The 17,429-nt window shown below is 60.8% G+C and overlaps 2 protein-coding genes across 3 annotated transcripts in view; one reads left to right on the forward strand and one right to left on the reverse strand.

Annotated features, from left to right (window-relative positions):
* SEPTIN9 (septin 9) overlaps positions 1–7,170 on the forward strand; it is a 139,783-nt gene extending 132,613 nt beyond the window's left edge. The window contains exon 12 of the mRNA XM_084861958.1: positions 7,029–7,170. Within this exon, the coding sequence (XP_084718084.1) occupies positions 7,029–7,155 (127 nt within the window). The 3' untranslated portion in view covers positions 7,156–7,170. The remainder of the gene's footprint in view (positions 1–7,028) is intronic.
* Positions 1–16,350, reverse strand: part of SEC14L1 (SEC14 like lipid binding 1) — a 259,583-nt gene extending 243,233 nt beyond the window's left edge. For both annotated transcript variants that reach the window (XR_014792968.1, XM_084861949.1), the window contains exons 1-5: positions 16,172–16,350; positions 14,982–15,080; positions 13,870–13,962; positions 851–1,000; positions 634–765 (exon numbers count right to left, since the gene is read on the reverse strand). Coding sequence is in view for 1 of the 2 variants with exons in the window: in XM_084861949.1 (XP_084718075.1) it covers positions 634–765; positions 851–1,000; positions 13,870–13,932 (345 nt within the window). In the remaining variant the exon portion in view is untranslated. The remainder of the gene's footprint in view (positions 1–633; positions 766–850; positions 1,001–13,869; positions 13,963–14,981; positions 15,081–16,171) is intronic.
* Between the last annotated feature and the right edge of the window lie 1,079 nt (positions 16,351–17,429).

Here is a 17,429-nt window from a genome sequence, read left to right on the forward strand (position 1 = left end):
CACACAGACCGAGGCAGCATTGCCGCCTGCACTCTGAGTGCACCTGCCGCCCACCGCGGGAGAGGGCCAGCCTGAGGGGGGGCCAGCCTGAGGGGGGGCCAGCCTGAGGAGGGGGGGGCCAGCCTGAGGGGGGGGGGGCCAGCCTGAGGGGGGGCCAGCCTGAGGGGGGGGGGCCAGCCTGAGGGGGGGCCAGCCTGAGGGGGGGGGGCCAGCCTGAGGAGGGGGGGCCCAGCCTGAGGGGGGGGGCCAGCCTGAGGGGGGGGGCCAGCCTGAGGGGGGGGGCCAGCCTGAGGAGGGGGGGCCAGCCTGAGGAGGGGGGGGGCCAGCCTGAGGAGGGGGGGCCAGCCTGAGGGGGGGCCAGCCTGAGGAGGGGGGGCCAGCCTGAGGAGGGAGGAGGCCATCCTGGGGGGGCCAGCCTGAGGAGGGCCAGCCTGAGGAGGGGCCAGCCTGACGGGGGAGGCCAGCCTGAGGACGGGGGAGGCCAGCCTGGGGAGGCCAGCCTGACGGGGGAGGGGCCAGCCTGACGGGGGCCAGCCTGGGGGAGCCAGCCTGGGGGAGCCAGCCTGGGGGGGGGGGCCAGCCTGACGGGAGAGGGGGCGCCCGCAGACAGGGCTGGGAGCGGGCGCCACTCACGGTGTAGCAGCAGTGCTCCTTGATGATGACGCGGTTGGCGAACGTCTCGTTGTGGGCCTCGATGTGCAGAGTGCGCTCCCGGGCGTTCAGCGAGTTCTTCTGGACGAAGTACACGTAGTCCACGCCGGCGATCTGTGAAGACACGGGAGGAGGTGTCAGGGCCGCCATGGCGGCGGCGGCGGCGGGTGCGTGCTCGCTCGCGGGCTCGGCCTGTCACCTTCTTCAGCAGCCGGGGGGCGTCTATGTCCAGCTTGCAGCGCCGCTCTATGATGTGGATGGCCCCGTCCTCGCTCCTGAACTCGTTCACAGTGTCACTGTCCACGAACATGGGGATCAGCGGGCACGTGGGGAACCTCCTCTCGTAGGCCTGGGGTGGAGAAAGGGGTGAGGAGGGGACGGACACCCTGGTAAAGCCTCTTCCCGATCGTCAGCAAGGCCGCGGCTTCCAGCTCCCCGAGAGGCGCTTTCTGGTTTGCTCCTCAGGCCAATTCTCCCCATGCGGATCCAGAAATCTCACAAGGTTCCTCCAAATCCCAGCGAGGCTCTATCTGAGGCCCCCAGACACACGGGAGGGCCGGACGCGGTACCCAGGCTCACTGAGCCACCGGAGGCAGCCGGGTGGGGCTGGCAGAGACAGACAGCAGCTCAGTGGGCAGAGCCGCAGCCATAAACTAACCCACCACAGGCCCAGACTTCTGACAAAGCCGCTCAGCGACCCAACGAGGAGACTGGCTTTCAACAGTCCCTGGAGGAACGGCACCCCACAGGCGAAAAATGGGCCCCCACCAGAACCCTGAAATTGTAAGTTAACTCAAAATGGGTCACAGATTTCTGTGTGTGTATCTTCTTCTGTTTTCCTTTTTAAAATATATATATATTTACTTATCACTTAAGAGAGGGAGAGAGGGAGAGGGAGAGAGAAAGAGGGAGAGAGAAACATCAATGGTGAGAGAGAATCATTGATTGGCTGCCTTCTGCACGGCCCCTACTAGGGATCGAGCCCAGAACCCAGACATGTGCCCTTGACCGTGACTGAACCCTGGATCCTATCCACTGAACCAAACCGGCTGGGGCAAAATGGATCGCAGATTGAAACATTCTTGGAACATTCTTGCAATGATAACATTACAGTAACAGAGAGCATCCTGGTGACGCAGGGGGAGGGTATGTGGGTGGGGCAGGAGGGAGGGTGTGTGTGGGGGGCAGGAGGGAGGGTGTGTGTGGGGGGCAGGAGGGAGGGTGTGTGTGGGGGGCAGGAGGGAGGGTGTGTGTGGGGGGCAGGAGGGAGGGTGTGTGGGGGGGGCAGGAGGGAGGGTGTGTGGGGGGGACAGGAGGGAGGGTGGGGGGGGGACAGGAGGGAGGGTGTGTGGGTGGGGCAGGAGGGAGGGTGTGTGGGTGGGACAGGAGGGAGGGTGTGTGTGGGGGGCAGGAGGGAGGGTGTGTGTGGGTGGGGCAGGAGGGAGGGTGTGTGTGGGGGGCAGGAGGGAGGGTGTGTGGGTGGGACAGGAGGGAGGGTGGGGGGGGGACAGGAGGGAGGGTGTGTGGGGGGCAGGAGGGAGGGTGTATGGGTGGGACAGGAGGGAGGGTGTGTGTGGGGGGCAGGAGGGAGGGTGTGTGGGGGGCAGGAGGGAGGGTGGGGGGGGGGACAGGAGGGAGGGTGGGGGGGGGCAGGAGGGAGGGTGTGTGGGTGGGGCAGGAGGGAGGGTGGGGGGGGCAGGAGGGAGGGTGTGGGGGGGGGCAGGAGGGAGGGTGGGGGGGGCAGGAGGGAGGGTGGGGGGGGCAGGAGGGAGGGTGGGGGGGGACAGGAGGGAGGGTGGGGGGGGGACAGGAGGGAGGGTGGGGGGGCAGGAGGGAGGGTGTGTGGGTGGGGCAGGAGGGAGGGTGGGGGGGCAGGAGGGAGGGTGTGGGGGGGGCAGGAGGGAGGGTGTGTGGGGGGCAGGAGGGAGGGTGGGGGGGGGCAGGAGGGAGGGTGGGGGGGGCAGGAGGGAGGGTGGGGGGGGCAGGAGGGAGGGTGTGGGGGGGGCAGGAGGGAGGGTGTGTGGGGGGCAGGAGGGAGGGTGGGGGGGGCAGGAGGGAGGGTGGGGGGGGCAGGAGGGAGGGTGGGGGGGGCAGGAGGGAGGGTGTGTGGGGGGCAGGAGGGGAGGGGGGGGGCGGCAGGGGCACCGGGGAGGCTCTGTGTGTGATGGGGCCACGCCAGGCCCTGATGGTGAAGATGTGCCGAGCTCCTCCAGGCGCTGCCACTGGGGTGGGAAAGAGCGGCTGCCATGTTCCTGCCTGTGAACACTGCCAGTGTGCCTGATCCTACAATTATCTTGGAACAAACTACTTAATTAAAGGAAGACTTGCTATATATATAATCCACCCAACTCCTAGGAAACACGCAGGTCCTGGACCAGTTTACTTGGCGCCACCGTGCAGGCCACGGAGCGACAGCCACAGGCTTCCAGACGCCAGCCCCTGGTGCTCACCTGAAGCCCCTGTTTCCCACCCCGTCCGGCCGCAGAGCCCACCCGCAGCCTCCGCACTGAGCACCCCGAGGCGCCCGGTCCCTCGCCTCCTCCCCCCGCACGGGAAAAGCGGTTCTCATTCCCGAAGGTCCCTTTCCCACCGATTCTCTGCGAGGCACCGGCTCTCTTCCTGACCACGCTCAGGTCTAGGAGAGCGAGCTCTCCAGGCTGACGTGGCAGAGGGAGAATGTCCTTCGGGGTCTCCCCTTAAAGGAACGCGGCTTTGGAAGAGAGGACGCTGCAGCCATGTGCTCAGCCTCTGTGTGCAACCCAGCAACGCTTACACACACACACACACACACACACACACACACACACGCCCCACCTGCCCGGGGAGCTGCCTGCTGCTAACCCGCTGCCTCCCCCGCCTTCGCCCACTCCGCTTCCAAAAGCGGCTCTGAGCCTGCAGTTTGGGGGCGTGGCAGCAGCGCCTCCAGTTTTCCCATCAAATCTGAATGCCACTCTGACATGAAAAGCTCGCACTGTGCAAAGACATTTTAACTTGAGAATTATTGAGCTTAATATTGCATCCTGCCAGCAAAACCCATATAAAAGAAGTTCCATTTAAAGAGCCTTCCTTTAAACTGAACTACATTCACTTCCAATTTAGCCAACCAGCTAAGCCACTGATTTCCATGTACCCACTTGGGTACCTATGGCACCAGGCCTAGCTGTGGATTTATTTATAAGCAATTCTCGTTTTGCTCTGGAAAATCCATGCATGAACTATGCCTTAAGTCTCTCTTAGAAGTTGCCAGTGGCTCAAAAAAAACCCCAAACAAACAAACAAACAAAAACAACCAAAATACAACATATCGAGAAAATGTAGTAAATTGACCAAAGTCCCTCAGAGTTAAAATTCTGTAATTCATTCACGATCAAAATTACAGATCAAGCCTAGACAGTGTGGCTCAGCGGATAGAGTGTCGGCCGGCGGACTGAAGGATCCTGGGTTCAATTTCGGTCAAGGGCACATGCCCAGGTTGCAGGTTCAATCCCCAGTGGGGGGGGATTCAGGAGGCAGCCGATCAATAATTCTCTCTCATCACTGATGTTTCTATCTCTCCTTCTCCCTTTCTCTCTGAAACCAATAAAAATATATTTTAAAAGATTACAGGTGGGTACCGAGGGCGCACCGTATGCAGACACTGTGCTGGGTTCTAGAGAACACAAAAGTGGAAGGCACCAGCATGGCTGCCTAGGCAAGATGAAAAGCACCGTTCTCCGCAAAGGACAGGGAAAAGCAGACCGAGGAGGCGGGAACCTTCTAGAACTGCGCTGACAAGAAAATTGCTCAAGACCTCGGGGCAGCACTCAGTGCGGGGCGCAGCAGAAGGCCTGCTGAGAGGAGGAGCGGGGAGGGGACTGTGCTGGGTAAGGAACCAGAGCAAACCCAGCAGGAGCACAGCAGGCGGGCTCCAAGAACCGCCCAGACTGGCCAAGGACACGGCTTACTGGGATGCTGGCTGGAGCCCAAGCCGCTCCATGAACAGTTCGGGCACTGGTCCGCTGCGGAGGCACAGAGCACGTGCGCCCCGAGGCTAATCTAGATGCCAGAGTGACAGCCCCCGGGGGCCAGGCCCTGGGGCTCCTGGTACCGCCATCAGTGCTCTGTGCGCTCCATCCCACCTCCCCTCAGAGAAGCTTCCACTCCTAAACTGAGGTCCCAATCCATGCTATTTTTTAACAAATGTGTTCATGAGCTACTTATAAGAATTAAAACTTGTGTAAATCTGAGCCTTAAAGGAACAGTTGTAATCCAGTTCGTCTTGATAAGCCTTATTCATCCAAACACCTGCTGACAACCTGGCAGGCTGGCTCTGCTCCGCAGCAGAGACCGGGAGCAGAGCAGGCGGCCGCAGACCCGCCGCGCAGTTAACGGGCTGGCGGAGCGTGTTCCGGAGCAGCTCCTTCCCGGGACCCGGGCCTCCTTCGAAAGGCCCGGTGACCTCTGACCGCCGGGCGCCGTGCCCTCAGGCTGCTTCTGTCCGGAGGTGATCGCTGGGGACAGGCCGCCTGGGGGGAGGAGGCTGCGGGGGCAGGCCACGGCTGCTCCGGCCAGAGGCTCCCCGCGCCAGCCCTCGGTCACTGCTCAGGGCGGGCCGGGGCCGCAGAGACGGACTTTGTTACCCTGAGGTCCCCGCACTGAAAGCACCTGCGCCCCACAGTGACCCGCTGAGGCGGTAAGACCCCTGAAGCTGAGGGCATCATCCGTGAGGACTGCACCTCGGGCACTGCCCAGCCTGGGCGCCCTGATGACACAGAGACTCACACGGCCCACAGACGTCACTGAACATGTCTGTATTTAACTACATGGTTCTCCATCACACAGCAGGGACCCACCATGCACCTCTGACACGAGCTGGCCGTGGCCATGTCCCCGAAGGAAGGGGGGAGGAGGGACGAGAGCTTGGCGGCAAGCAGGAGAGCGCCACTCTTCCCGCAGCGCGCAGATGGCGGCTGCGCCCTCGCGTCTAAGCTGGCAGCGATTTAAATTTAGTTAAAGGAACAATTAAAATTCCGTTCCTTGGAGTCACGAGCCACACTTCAAGTTCAAAAAGGTGCTCTGATAGTCTGGCTCCCAAGGAGTACTTGGGTCTGTAACCAACCCTGACCCGGGCCTGGCTGTGGGCAGATGCCCTGAACGTGGCTTAACTTCTTCTAGAACCCAGAGCCGCCGATGCTGATCCTTACGGCTAACCTGATTACACCGCGGAGTCTCAGGCCTGTTCTAGCCGCAGCTCTGCTGCTGGAAACCTTGGTCTATGTGCGGAAGAGAGGCTGTACCGGTTAGAAACCCCTGGCGAAGTGAATCTGAAAATAGCGAGCAGGCTCTGAGTGCCCACCCCACAGCTAACTTCCGGTAGGCAAGTGTTCCGTTCCCAAGGAGGGAAGGAGCTGCTGATAATAGCCCACAGGTCTCTCTCCTTCTAGAAGGAAAGGAAAAGAAGGCAAAGACAAGACAGAAAGGCCTTGTTTCACTGTGGGCATTGAGAGTGGCCGTCCCTTTGTCGCAGGAGGAAGCACAGGCACCGTGGCCTGGCTGTTATGTAACTGCGGGACCAGACCGCATGCCCTGCAGGCAGCGGGCGGGGAGGCACTGCTGGGGGAGGGGGGAGGAGGGGGTAAAGGGGAAGGGGGAGGGGAGAGGGGGGAGGAGGGGGTAAAGGGAAGGGGGGAGGGGGGAAGGGGAGGGGGGAGGGGGGAGGGGAGGGGGGAGGGGGAGGGGAGGGGGAGGGGGAGGAGGGAGGGGGGAGGGAGCGGGGAGGAGGCGTCCTGGGAAAGGTTAGGGTCACAGGCAGCCTGCGGGCTCAGTGCTATGGCGCTAACCTTTTCCACAGAAGAGGGAACAATGCGCTCGGAAGGGAAGGGGAAGAGCTCACTGCCCCCGGTCTCCATGGCGTAAACACCAGCCCGGTTCCCACAGTCCGGGGCGCAGCCACTGTTCCAGGACAAAGCTCTCATTTCTCTCTCACACACACACACACACACACACACACGCCCTGTCCTGAGCCTGTCACTCAGGCTTAGACACGGCCAGGTGCAGGGCAGCGCCACGGGAGAGCCTGCGCACCAACAGGCCGAGACTGAATGCCAGGGCCACCACCACCCACTCCGTGGGCCCGAGGATGGAGTCTGGGGGAGTGTGTGTGTGTGTGCCCCCGCAGGGCACCGGGTCAGAGAGCAGGCGCAGGCAGGAGGGAGACACGGGAGAGTGGTGGGAGGACGGCAGCCGGCCTGCGGAGCTGGGGTGCCGGGCGGGTGCTGCTGGCTGCCTGGCACGAGCCGGCTTTGTGTGGAGGGGGCGGCTGCGGGTGGGCTGTGCAGACCCACGGGCAGGCTGCACCGAGAGCAGGCGAGGCAGCTGGGGAGGCCGTCGCTGGCCAGCACTGCAGCCCGTCTCCATTTGTCAGCAGATAAGAGCTCCAGGCGGCAGATAAGCAGGTCCCGGAGATGTCAGGGACAGCGTGTGACCAAGAGCGGTCCTGTCCCCGCACTCACTGTCAGTTGCTGAGAGAGTAACTAAGAAGTTATCTTCACCAGAAAGAAGGGTAACTCCGGGGTGACGGATGTTAACGACATTTGCGGCCCCATTTCACATGTGGAAGCCTCACGCTGCAGCCCTCACTGACCCGCGAGCTCTGGGGCCGTACCGGGCCGGCGGGGAGAAGCCCGCCAGAGCCAGTGCGATGGGCACGGGACGCTGCCCTGCCCTCAGACCTTCAGACGGCCGTGACCTGCTTCCCAGCCGGCGGCTCCTCAGCCCCCAGGCCTCCCGCTGGCCTGCACGCTGGGCAAGAGCAGAGCCCACGGAGGTGGCGCGGCTGCCCACTGCCCCACCCAGCTGAGCCCGGCACCACCCTGCCCAGTCCTCCCAGACGCAGGGCCTCTGAGGGCAGACCCTGTGGCACCTCCAGCCCGGCCTCCTGTGTGCATGCCTTAATGTTCTCAAAGAACTGCTTTCAAAGTTCTAAACCGTTAAAGACAGACACAGTGCTCTCAAACCGCCTTCACGGACAACACAGGACCCGGAGAACGGAGAGCACAGAGGGCTCCTCCTCCTTTCCCGCTGAGGGCGGCCCCACGGACCTGTCAGACCCCTCCCTCAGCCTCCCCTCAAGCCCCATGACAGAACGCTGAGGCTGTCGCTCCTGACTGGCTGGGAGGAGGGATGGCCGGTACACAGCCGAGCCAGCCCCGCTCAAGAGAAGCGGAGACAGTAACACAAGAGCCTTTATCTCTCCCCGACCTCTGCTTGGGTTTCAACAAAACCCGATCCGCGGGCCTGGCCGGCTGCGTTAATCAAAGCAAGCAAATCTCGAGCGCGGAGAACGCTCCTTCACCTGCGACTGCCAGCTCCTTCCCGGAGCACAGGTTCCGGGGACCTTCAGTGCCGCCCGGTTACTGTTATTGTAATGTCACTCAGATCTGTTCGAAGCCCGGGAGACTCACACAATGTCACACCAAACCAGCGGCACACAGTCAACGGGAAGGATGACCGCGTGGCCGGAGCCGGTCCGCCGTGCAGAGGAACCGATGGGCCCGGCCCGAGGCAGCCGCTGACTCCCCGCCCACCGCCCCTCTATTTAAACCGGTCTGCCCACCCCCATGCCAGGAACTCAGCCTGCACTGGCTCCAGCACACCTTCTACTTATTAATTCCACCTCCACTCTTCTCGCATTTGCTTTCAACCATTAAAGTAGTATCATTTGGTGCCCAAAAAATAAACATACACAAACCTCAGACTAACAGAATCCAGCTCTCTCCATGTGTCTATGTATTTTTTTTAAATATATTTTTATTGATTTTGTAGAGAGGAAGGGAGAGAGATAGAGAGTTAGAAACATCGATGAGAGAGAGTCATCGATCAGCTGCCTCTTACACCCCCCCCCCCCTGGGGATATGCCCGCAACCAAGGTACATGCCCTTGACTGGAATCGAACCCTGGACCTTTCAGTCCCCAAGCCAACGCTCTATCCATTGAGCCAAACCAGTCTCGGCTGTCTATGTATTTTTTTAATATGTTTTTATTGATTTCAGAGAGGAAGGGAGGAGAGAGAAATATCAATGATGAGAGAGAACCAATGATCGGCTGCCTCCTGCACACCCCCTACGGGGGTTTGAGCCCTCAACCCGGGCATGTGCCCTGATAGGAATCAAACCTGGGACTCTTCAGTCCCCAGGCCGATGCTCTATCCACTGAGCCAAACCTGCCAGGACTCTATGTATTTTTTCGATGGTCAAAATAAAAGCATTAACTCGTCCCTGTCAGAGAATTCAAGGGCGCTAGCTGGAAAAACTAGAAGCACCCAGACTCTAAGTAGGTCTTGATACTTAAGTATCTTATTTCTGTCAATAAGCCTGGAAGGTCAAATGTTTCACTGGCCAGTTTCTTAAAGCCCCAGGCAAACCGGAGCGGCTGCGTACTCCGAAAGGTCTCTCTTCTCGTGTTTTCCACGGGCTTAATTGTGTCTTTAAAGCAATCACGTGACTGACTCATGCTCCAAAGGGATCCACAGCAAGCCCCGGTTTTCCATGCGATTTTGTCTGATAAAGAGCAAACTGTATGTGACAGCAGCAGCGGCTCGCACTCCTCTGCAGCCGGGAGGGCGGGAGCGCACTGCCGTTCCGGAGCGGAGCGTGAAAAATAAGCTCAACTTCAGAGGAGCACTGGCGCCCGGGCGCACAGCTGTCACCTCCAGCTGCCGTCCGCCCGCACACAGGGGCGAAGTGAGCGATGGAGTGTCACGTGGCTTCGGGGCCACAATAAAACTGCACCGTCAGGGGCTGTGAGCAGGAGCGGGCGGGACCCGTCAGGGGGTCTCTCTCCGTCCCACTGACTCCACGCCTCACACACGCCCGTCCACACTGCCCCGGAGCGCCTGCCGCTCCTTCCCTGCCCGGCCCCTCTGCGTCCGGCGGTCACCACCTGCTGTCAGACGCTGCTCTTTCTCTAAGAAACTCACAGCACGGCAGTCACGAAATGTAAATTAGAGCTATCTTTTGACTGCGTGGGGTGAGATACAGTAAGTGAATTCCTCAGGAACTTATCTTTTAGATCTAGAATCTATCAAATATAAAAGACAAAAAATAAACCTAAGAGGTATGCAATGATTTCTGGTTGACATTACAGTTGAAACTGTACAATAAGCATAATGGCCCCAAAATGGAAGCAGTCCCAACCCACGGATGGTAAATAAACAAAATGTGGTCCATACGCAAAATAAACCGCTCCGCCCAAAGGCAATGCTGGCACGGGCTCCACATCAGCAGTGACGCATCACGCGAAGTGAAGGAAGCAGGTCACAAAGGACAAATGTGTCTGGCCCACTCCCGAGGGAGCGGCAGTCAGTCAGAGACCTGGCAGAAAAGGGGCTGGGAGGGGAGGGCCATTCCGAGGCTCCCTCAGTCTGTGCTCAGACCTACTTCTGAGGCTCCTATGTACTCAGGATGAAAAGCAAGATGGCTGGATTTGCAGCATCAAAACGCGTGCCCGAGGGGCAGCCAGCAGGCCCAGCGACCGGGCGCGGCAGCGAGCAGCAGAGCACAGAGCTGGGACCCAGCCAGAGGGCACTGGCCAGTTGCTCCAGCTGGGGGAGGGGGAGAGTCAGACAGACAGTGAGCAGGGGGAAAGGGGTCCTGCAGGCTGGTGGACAGGCACGGAGGCCATGAGAAATCACGTGAACTGCAGACCCTGCCCGGACCCCACAGAGGACTGCGAAGTGGGTGTAGGACCTGCATGTGCCACGGAGCCACAGGGAAAGGGGGGGCAGAGGGGAAGCTCTGGACCACACTCAAGAAGCTGAACTTCTTGAAGGTGAGGTGCAGCCACTGAAGGATTTTAAACTAGCGAGTGGCCTGTTCAGATTTACAGTGAGCGCGCCTGGGGCAGCGGCCAGGGCGGAGACTCGGTGTGCGTGACGGAAGTGGCCGCCCAGCCCGGCAGGAGGTCCGGGCGTGCAGAGGGCGGGTTTCTGGCCGGAGCGGCCCCGCACATCCCAGGATGCTACGGCACCAGCTCGTGGAGCGGTGATGACACAGACATAAAGGCTTTTCTGGAAAATAAGGCGAGCAGCCCTGACGTCAGATAGTACCGCTCGAAATTACGATGCATCATACGCACTGTCACGTGTGAAATCACTCCGGGAGAAGCAAGCAGAGCTGTCGGCTTCTCTTGGACAGGCTGAAAACCAAGAAAGAAGCATCGGTGCTAACAGTGGCCACCACACCTCCTCTTCAGGGAACGTGAGTGGAGCCTCCCACCAGCCCCACAGCCCCTCCACCTCCGGGGCCCTGGCGAACAACGCACTGCCTGCACCAAGCACTGCCTGCACCAAGCACTGCCTGCACCAAGCACTGCCTGCCCAGTGCCGAGCGGGGCCTCACCAGCCCAGGCGGGCGCCCCAGGCCTTCCGGCAGGTGCTCAGAGGCCTCCTCCTCACACCTGCCAATACGCGAACTCCATGAAGTGCTTTCCCTTTCCGCTCAGATACCAGGACTGGAAGGTGGGTTAAACAGCGACATAAATAAGAGCCCCAGTTCCCTGGGGATGAAATGTTTTATACCCTATTTGCAACTCAGAACTGCACAGAAAAGGGAAAAAAACAGAATAAAATGAGGATGAAAAGAGCAAAAAGGCACGCTTCCTCTCGGCCATTTAATCAACTGCACACGAGCAAAGTGCCTTCTGCTCATTCACCCTGTAAGAGTGCATCGCGTAACCCACTGCTATGGCCCTAGTCGGCAGGGTTCGCATAATTTATAGAGGTGTTCGAAAAAAGTCAGGAATATCTGAGAAGAGAAACTCCGCTAACAGGTGACAGGACCACACTGCCTGCGCTGAGGCTCAGAGGACGGAGAGGCCGCGGCGCGGCAGGAAAGGGTGGGTCAGGGAGACTAAAACTCCCAGACGCCCTGGCCCTTCGCTCAGTGGTCAGGGCACCAGCCTGCAGACTGGAGGGTTTTGGGTTCAATTCCAGTCAGGGGTGCAGGCAGGAGGCAACCGATCACCGATGATGTGTCTCTCACATGGGCGTTCCTCCCTGTCTCTCCCCTCCCCCCTTCCACTTTCTCTAGAAAATCAATAGAAAAAAATATCATTGGGTGAAGATTAAAAAAAAGAGAGATTCCCAGAGACAGATGGGGAAGAGCAAACACTGAAGACCGGAGGAGGTATCCAAAGAAAGGGGAGGGCGGGCCGGCGCTGCGAGGGGCACCCCGGCGCAGAGAAGACAGTGTCTGGGCTGCACTTCGCACAGCCTGTGAGGTGAGGCTGGACGGAGCTAGGACACGGAGGCCCGTGAAGAAAAGCAGAGGCGTTCGGGGGTGATCCCTTCCACAGGGGGCTGCCCAGAACGCAGGACGGCCTGCGGACGGAGATGGAGGAAGCATCGGTGAACTGGGTCCCCATGGAGATCTGGGGAGGCTGATCAGGCCAAGTCTCACTAGAATCTCCACGAGGAAGCATGACAAGCAGTGGCCGCTCAGAAATGGAAAGAATGCAGCGAGAACGCCCCAGCACTGCACTGGGCCGCGGGGTTCACCAGCTGACCAAGCACATGGGCTGCCATCCGAGGAGGGAGCACGGGGAGTGGGTAGAGCGGCTGCTGGTGGAGGGGAGAGGCTGCGCACACAGAGGCCCGGCTGGTGCTGGGGAAGTTCTCCCTGGACCTTCACCAGGGAGAACGTGGCTGAGGCCCCAGCACTGCAGGAACTCCCTCCCGGCCCACATTCCTGCATTTCCGCACCATTCCTATCGCCAGCCTAACAATCCTCTCCCCCTTCCCCTCCCCCCTTCCTGCTCCCCTTTCCTCTCCCCCTCCTCCTCCTCCAGCTCCCTGGAGCGAGTCTTTGCTCTTACAACCAACCAAACACTAAACCTGCACACAGACCCCGCACACAGCCCGTGCAAGCAGGGGGCGAGCTGTTTCATAAGCGGCTGCCATCAACACGGACTCAGGCCACAGGGAGCTCAGCATCTCTCCAGAAAAGAAACCGACAAAAGCTCGCACCTGGCAGAGGGGCCAAGGGGCCTTCCTGGGGGAGCGACAGGCAGGCACAAAGGGTCTGACCCTGGGGAGGTGTGGCCACTCTGTTGTCAAACCAATTGATTGATTGATTGCACTGAGCACCTGCCAGGACCACTCCCTCCCTCCGAGTACAGGGTACCTCCCTCCCCAACCCTAATTACTCCCTGGAGGGGGCTTTGTTTCTCAAAACTGGATGGATCTGGATAAACTCACTGACCATGCAGAGCAGAGGGGCTTGAACACCTGAGTTTCAATGTGAATAGAACAGAAAGAACATCCAGCCACGTGCTTGGGGGGTGGGGGGCTGAGAGGGGCCCGGTGGGGCTGATCAGGGGGCTGGTGTGCTGTGTTCCTGACCTTGGTCCAAGCTGACACCTTCCTCAGCACATGCTGGGGACACAAGCATTTCCTGTGCCCATGGGAGACCTTAGCAGTGCACTGAGGGGAGGGCACAACACCCACTCTGAGGCCGGGGACAGCGGGCTTTAGCTAAAAGCGCTGGGGATGGCGGGTTTTAGCTAAAAGCGCTGGGGATGGCGGGTTTTAGCTAAAAGCGCTGGGGATGGCCGGGGTATTGCATCTAGTGAAATGCTTATTTTCAGCCAAACTCTTCAGGTAAATAACAAAGATTAGCAACTCCGGTGTTGGAATTCTCATTGACTCATGAACTTGATGTTAGGGGCAAACACGAATTCAGCAGAGTAACCAGGATAATGCCAACTAAACCCCATCGGACGGCGCTCGGCCGCAGTAAGGAATTCACCCTGACCACACGCTCTCCCCACAGGGCAGCGGAGGGGGGCGCTCCGGGTCCTGGTTCCACTTTAACCAACAAAACACAGACAACCCAGAGGAAGAGGCGTCCGTCAGAACCCACTTCTGTGTTTCAAAGGGAGGGGCGTTACCCGAGGGGTGTGTTTGAAAACAAACATGCAGACTTTGATTTCCAGAGGCTTAGAGTTTAAACACATTTCACACTATTGGGGGGGTGGGGGGGGGCAATGGTAAGATATGTACACATATAATACCTTAATAAAAAAATGGGGGAAAAACATTTCACAGAATCTAGATACAGCTCATAAGCATAAAACATACAGTACAAAGGGAGCAATGGGGCCAAACAAATCAGTTTATAGACCATCAACCCAAACGCCGAGAAGCCGTGAGGAGCCAGAGGACACGGACAAGCTTGCACTCACCGCCATAATGAGCTCGAAGGGGTGCTTGTACACCCGCACGGGGGACTGGTACTTCTGCACCATGATTGTGCCGTCACTGCAATCTTCTCACTCCTGCAAAGCACACACGTGAGGATAACAGGACGGAGAAGGCCGAGCCTGCACTTGGCACGTCACGCTACACTCTACTGGCGGGAAGGAACCTCCGGGGGCTGGTATGACAGCTCCTACCTCCCGCACACAAATCGAAGGCTCAGCCGGGCAGGGGGGGTAATGGACAGAGGAGAGGGCGAGGGAAGCCCACGGCAATGAGGGAGCAGCTGGCCGGAGGCCGGAAGGACTGTTCTGGAGCTGCCTTGCTGGGCCTTCCCAGGGCAGCCCGGGTGCTCCTTTCCCGTGGTGAGATGTCACCACCTGATAGCAACCCAACTGCTCCTAATCGTTTTCTCCTGCACAACTTCTACCAGAGGCCACTAAAAACGGTGGCGCTTTAAGGTAGTAAGTGCAGGGCCACACAGAAATGTAACAGTGGGGAACAAAGGGAGGGGGGAGGTGAGAAAAATACCACTGATATTTCAAAGTCAGCCTGACCAGTGTGGCACCGTGGTTGGGCATGAACTCATGACACAGGACAGGGCACAGGCCTGGGTTGTGGGCTCCATCCCCAGGAGGGGGTGTGCAGAAGGCAGCCCATCAATGATCCCCTCTCCTCGTTGGAGTTTTTATCCTTCTCTTCCTCTCCCTCCCTCTCTCTGAAATCCATAAAAACATTTTTTTAAATTTTTTTCTTTTTCCTTTTTTTTTCTTTTTTATGTATTGTTTTATTAAAACATATTCTTAAAAATAAAAAATAAAAAGAGCTAACTTCGAAGGAAACCAGTCCACCCCCACGTTGGACGTGTGCAGACCCCATTTCCGACACCCGCCTTCACATGGCCGCGCCGCCGGAACGCAGCCCCGGCTCCCCGGAAGGGCCCGGCTCCCCGGAAGGGCCGGCCTCACACAGCTGGCACCTGGGCCAGCAATCAGTGACCTGCTGGCGCTTCCTTCGCCGGCCCGGCCCCCTGGGCTTTTCTGAAAACACTGTGCTGCCCTGGGGACCCTGAGAAAGAAGATAAACCCAGAGCGCCCACCTGCCTGCAGAGGGTAGTCATCCAGGGTGTTGTTTCCCGCTGAGTGCGCTGAGAGGACCCTCAAAAGCAGACGTGGAACAGCCTCCAAGAGCCCGGAGTCTAGAGGCAAAGCGGTAAGAGAGAGGCACAGTTACAGGGACGGCCTGCGCCAGCTCCCGCTGCAGGTGACAGCCGAGCAGGTCTGCGCTCCGCCCGCTCCCGGGGAGGTCCCGGTGCCACCGCTGGAAACTGCTCCAGCCGAACGCCTGGCGACCTCAGGCGAGTCACGTGACTTCCTCGGACCCGGTTCACCTCATGGGACTCGGAGCCAAGAGTCTGCAAGCGTGGATTCCCTCCCTCTCTCTCTCTCTCTCTCTCTCTCTCTCTCTCTCTCTCTCTCTCTCTCTCTCTCGATTCGGGGGCCCGCTGCAGGTCCTGGCCCGCTGGGACCGGGTTCTAGTCAGTGGGTGCACAGCAGGGGATTCCAGAATCTTCTTAAAACTGACCCGGGGAAGTTAGTTTGGGGAGCTCCGGTGAGGAGGAGGCTGTCGGGATAAAAAGCGGTGAGGGGGAGGGGATGAAAAAGCAGCGAGCTCGGTGGAGGCGCCGTGACATCCACCCAGGACCACGGCCCCGCAGGACCCGGAGGACCCCGCCGAGAACCTGCCTCTTCGCAGGCTCCGCCAGCGCCCAGCTCCGATGCTCTGGGCCAGGGCCCCGTGCTACGTGGGAGTCGCAGTGACCCCGGCCACGGGCACCCAGGCCCGGGCAGCCTCTATTGCAGGACAATTGGTCCTGAAACATCAGCAACGGCCAGACCGGGGCGGCCGGGCCCCGGGGCGCCGGGCAGGAGGAGCAGCGGCGGCTCCGGCGGCCCCAGGCCCCGGCCGGCCCGGGAGGAGCGCCAGCCACGGGCTCGGCCCCCAAACGCCATGCCCGCGAGGAGGGGCGGCCGGGGCGGGCGGGCGGGGGCGGGGAGGGAGCGACCCGTACGGGAAGGGCGGCGAGGGCCGCGGGGGCGGCGGGCCGGGGGCGGGAGGAGGCCGGCTGGGGGCCGAGGAGGCCGGGGGGCTCAGAGGGGCCGAGGGCCCGGGCCGAGGGGAGCCGAGGTGAGCCGGGGGCCGGGAAGGGTGGGCCGGGCGCGGCGGCAGCGGCGCCGGGAGAGGCCGCGCCGGGGCGCCCTCGGGCCCGCCGCAGCGGCGCGCGCCTACCTCTGTCAGAAGGGCCGGGCCCAGGACGCGGGGCGGCGGGAGGCGCTCATCCCGGCGGCTCCGCGACGCCGTCGCTGCTCCACTGGCCGCGGCCGCAGCTCCGCCGCCGGTTCCGGGGAGTGGGCGGGCGCGGGCGGGGCCGGCGCGGCTCCAGCGGTTGTCACGGGTGACGGGGCGGGCGGGGCCGGGCGGCCGGAAGCGGCGCTCGTGCGCGGACGCGGCCGAGGCGGGAGGCGGGCGCAGCCGCGGTTGCTAGGGAGGGGGTGGGGCCGAGAGGGCCGGGCCGAGTGCGCAGGCGCCAACGAGCGTGGGAGGAGCTCCGAGCGGGGTCGGCTCCATGTTCGGCTGTTCTCGCCGCAGGACGCTGACTCCGCCCGGTTACGTCATGGGGCGGGGCCAGGTCGAGGGGCGGGGCGAAGCACCCAGTGGGGGTTGCGGGCTCCGGGGGAGCAGTTCCGCCGAATGGGAACAGGGAAGTCTGCGGGGCTCCGACAAGGCTGGGCCCCGGGCGGGGGTCTGCTCTGAGCCCCGCCCCCAGGCGGCCGCCGGAGCTGCGGGCGCCCTCGCGCTTCCCCATTTCTTGTTGATGGCGTAGAAGCGGCAGGCCTCCCCTGCAGTGCCCGGACCACATTCTCGCCAATGATGCAACGCCAGGGCTGGGGAGGGGCTGGGTGGGACCCAGCAGCCACCTGTCAACACGTCCGGGCCGTGGGATGGAGCTAAGGCGAGAGGCAGGGTCTGCCCTTTTCAGCAAGAGAAGCGCGGTTCCGGCGCCCACTTTGCAACGCGAGTGTGATGCATCCCGTGACATTTCGGGGTCCCGAAGAGGAGCTAGTGACTCGAGAGGGACACCTCAGATGCCCGCCCACACAGCCGAGCTGGCTTTCTAACCACCGTGCAATTTCTCCATCAGTGTCACTCTGTTCCCTTCTCATTGGTCACCCTGGGCGGCTGTGCGTTTGATGCTGCTACTGCACAGGATGTTGTTCTGGAAGTTCCTTCGGGGACACTTTACCCACCTCATGAGAAAATCAGTCATGACTGGGTCACACCTTTTCAACTCGAACCACCATTTTCCAGCTAGATCACACCCTGCTCACCCGCCAGCGTGGGCCCGGCTTTGGCCTGATGGTCACATCCCAGCCACCTTCAAACGATGCCATCAGAAAGAGGCACCCCAAGCCGAAACCGGTGTGGCTCAGTGAATAGAGCGTCAGCCTGGGGACTGAAAGGTCCCAGGTTTGATTCTGGTCAAGGA

The sequence above is a fragment of the Pipistrellus hanaki genome (assembly GCF_964339955.1).
Source record: "Pipistrellus hanaki genome assembly, chromosome: 16".
Classification (NCBI taxonomy): Eukaryota; Metazoa; Chordata; class Mammalia; order Chiroptera; family Vespertilionidae; genus Pipistrellus; species Pipistrellus hanaki.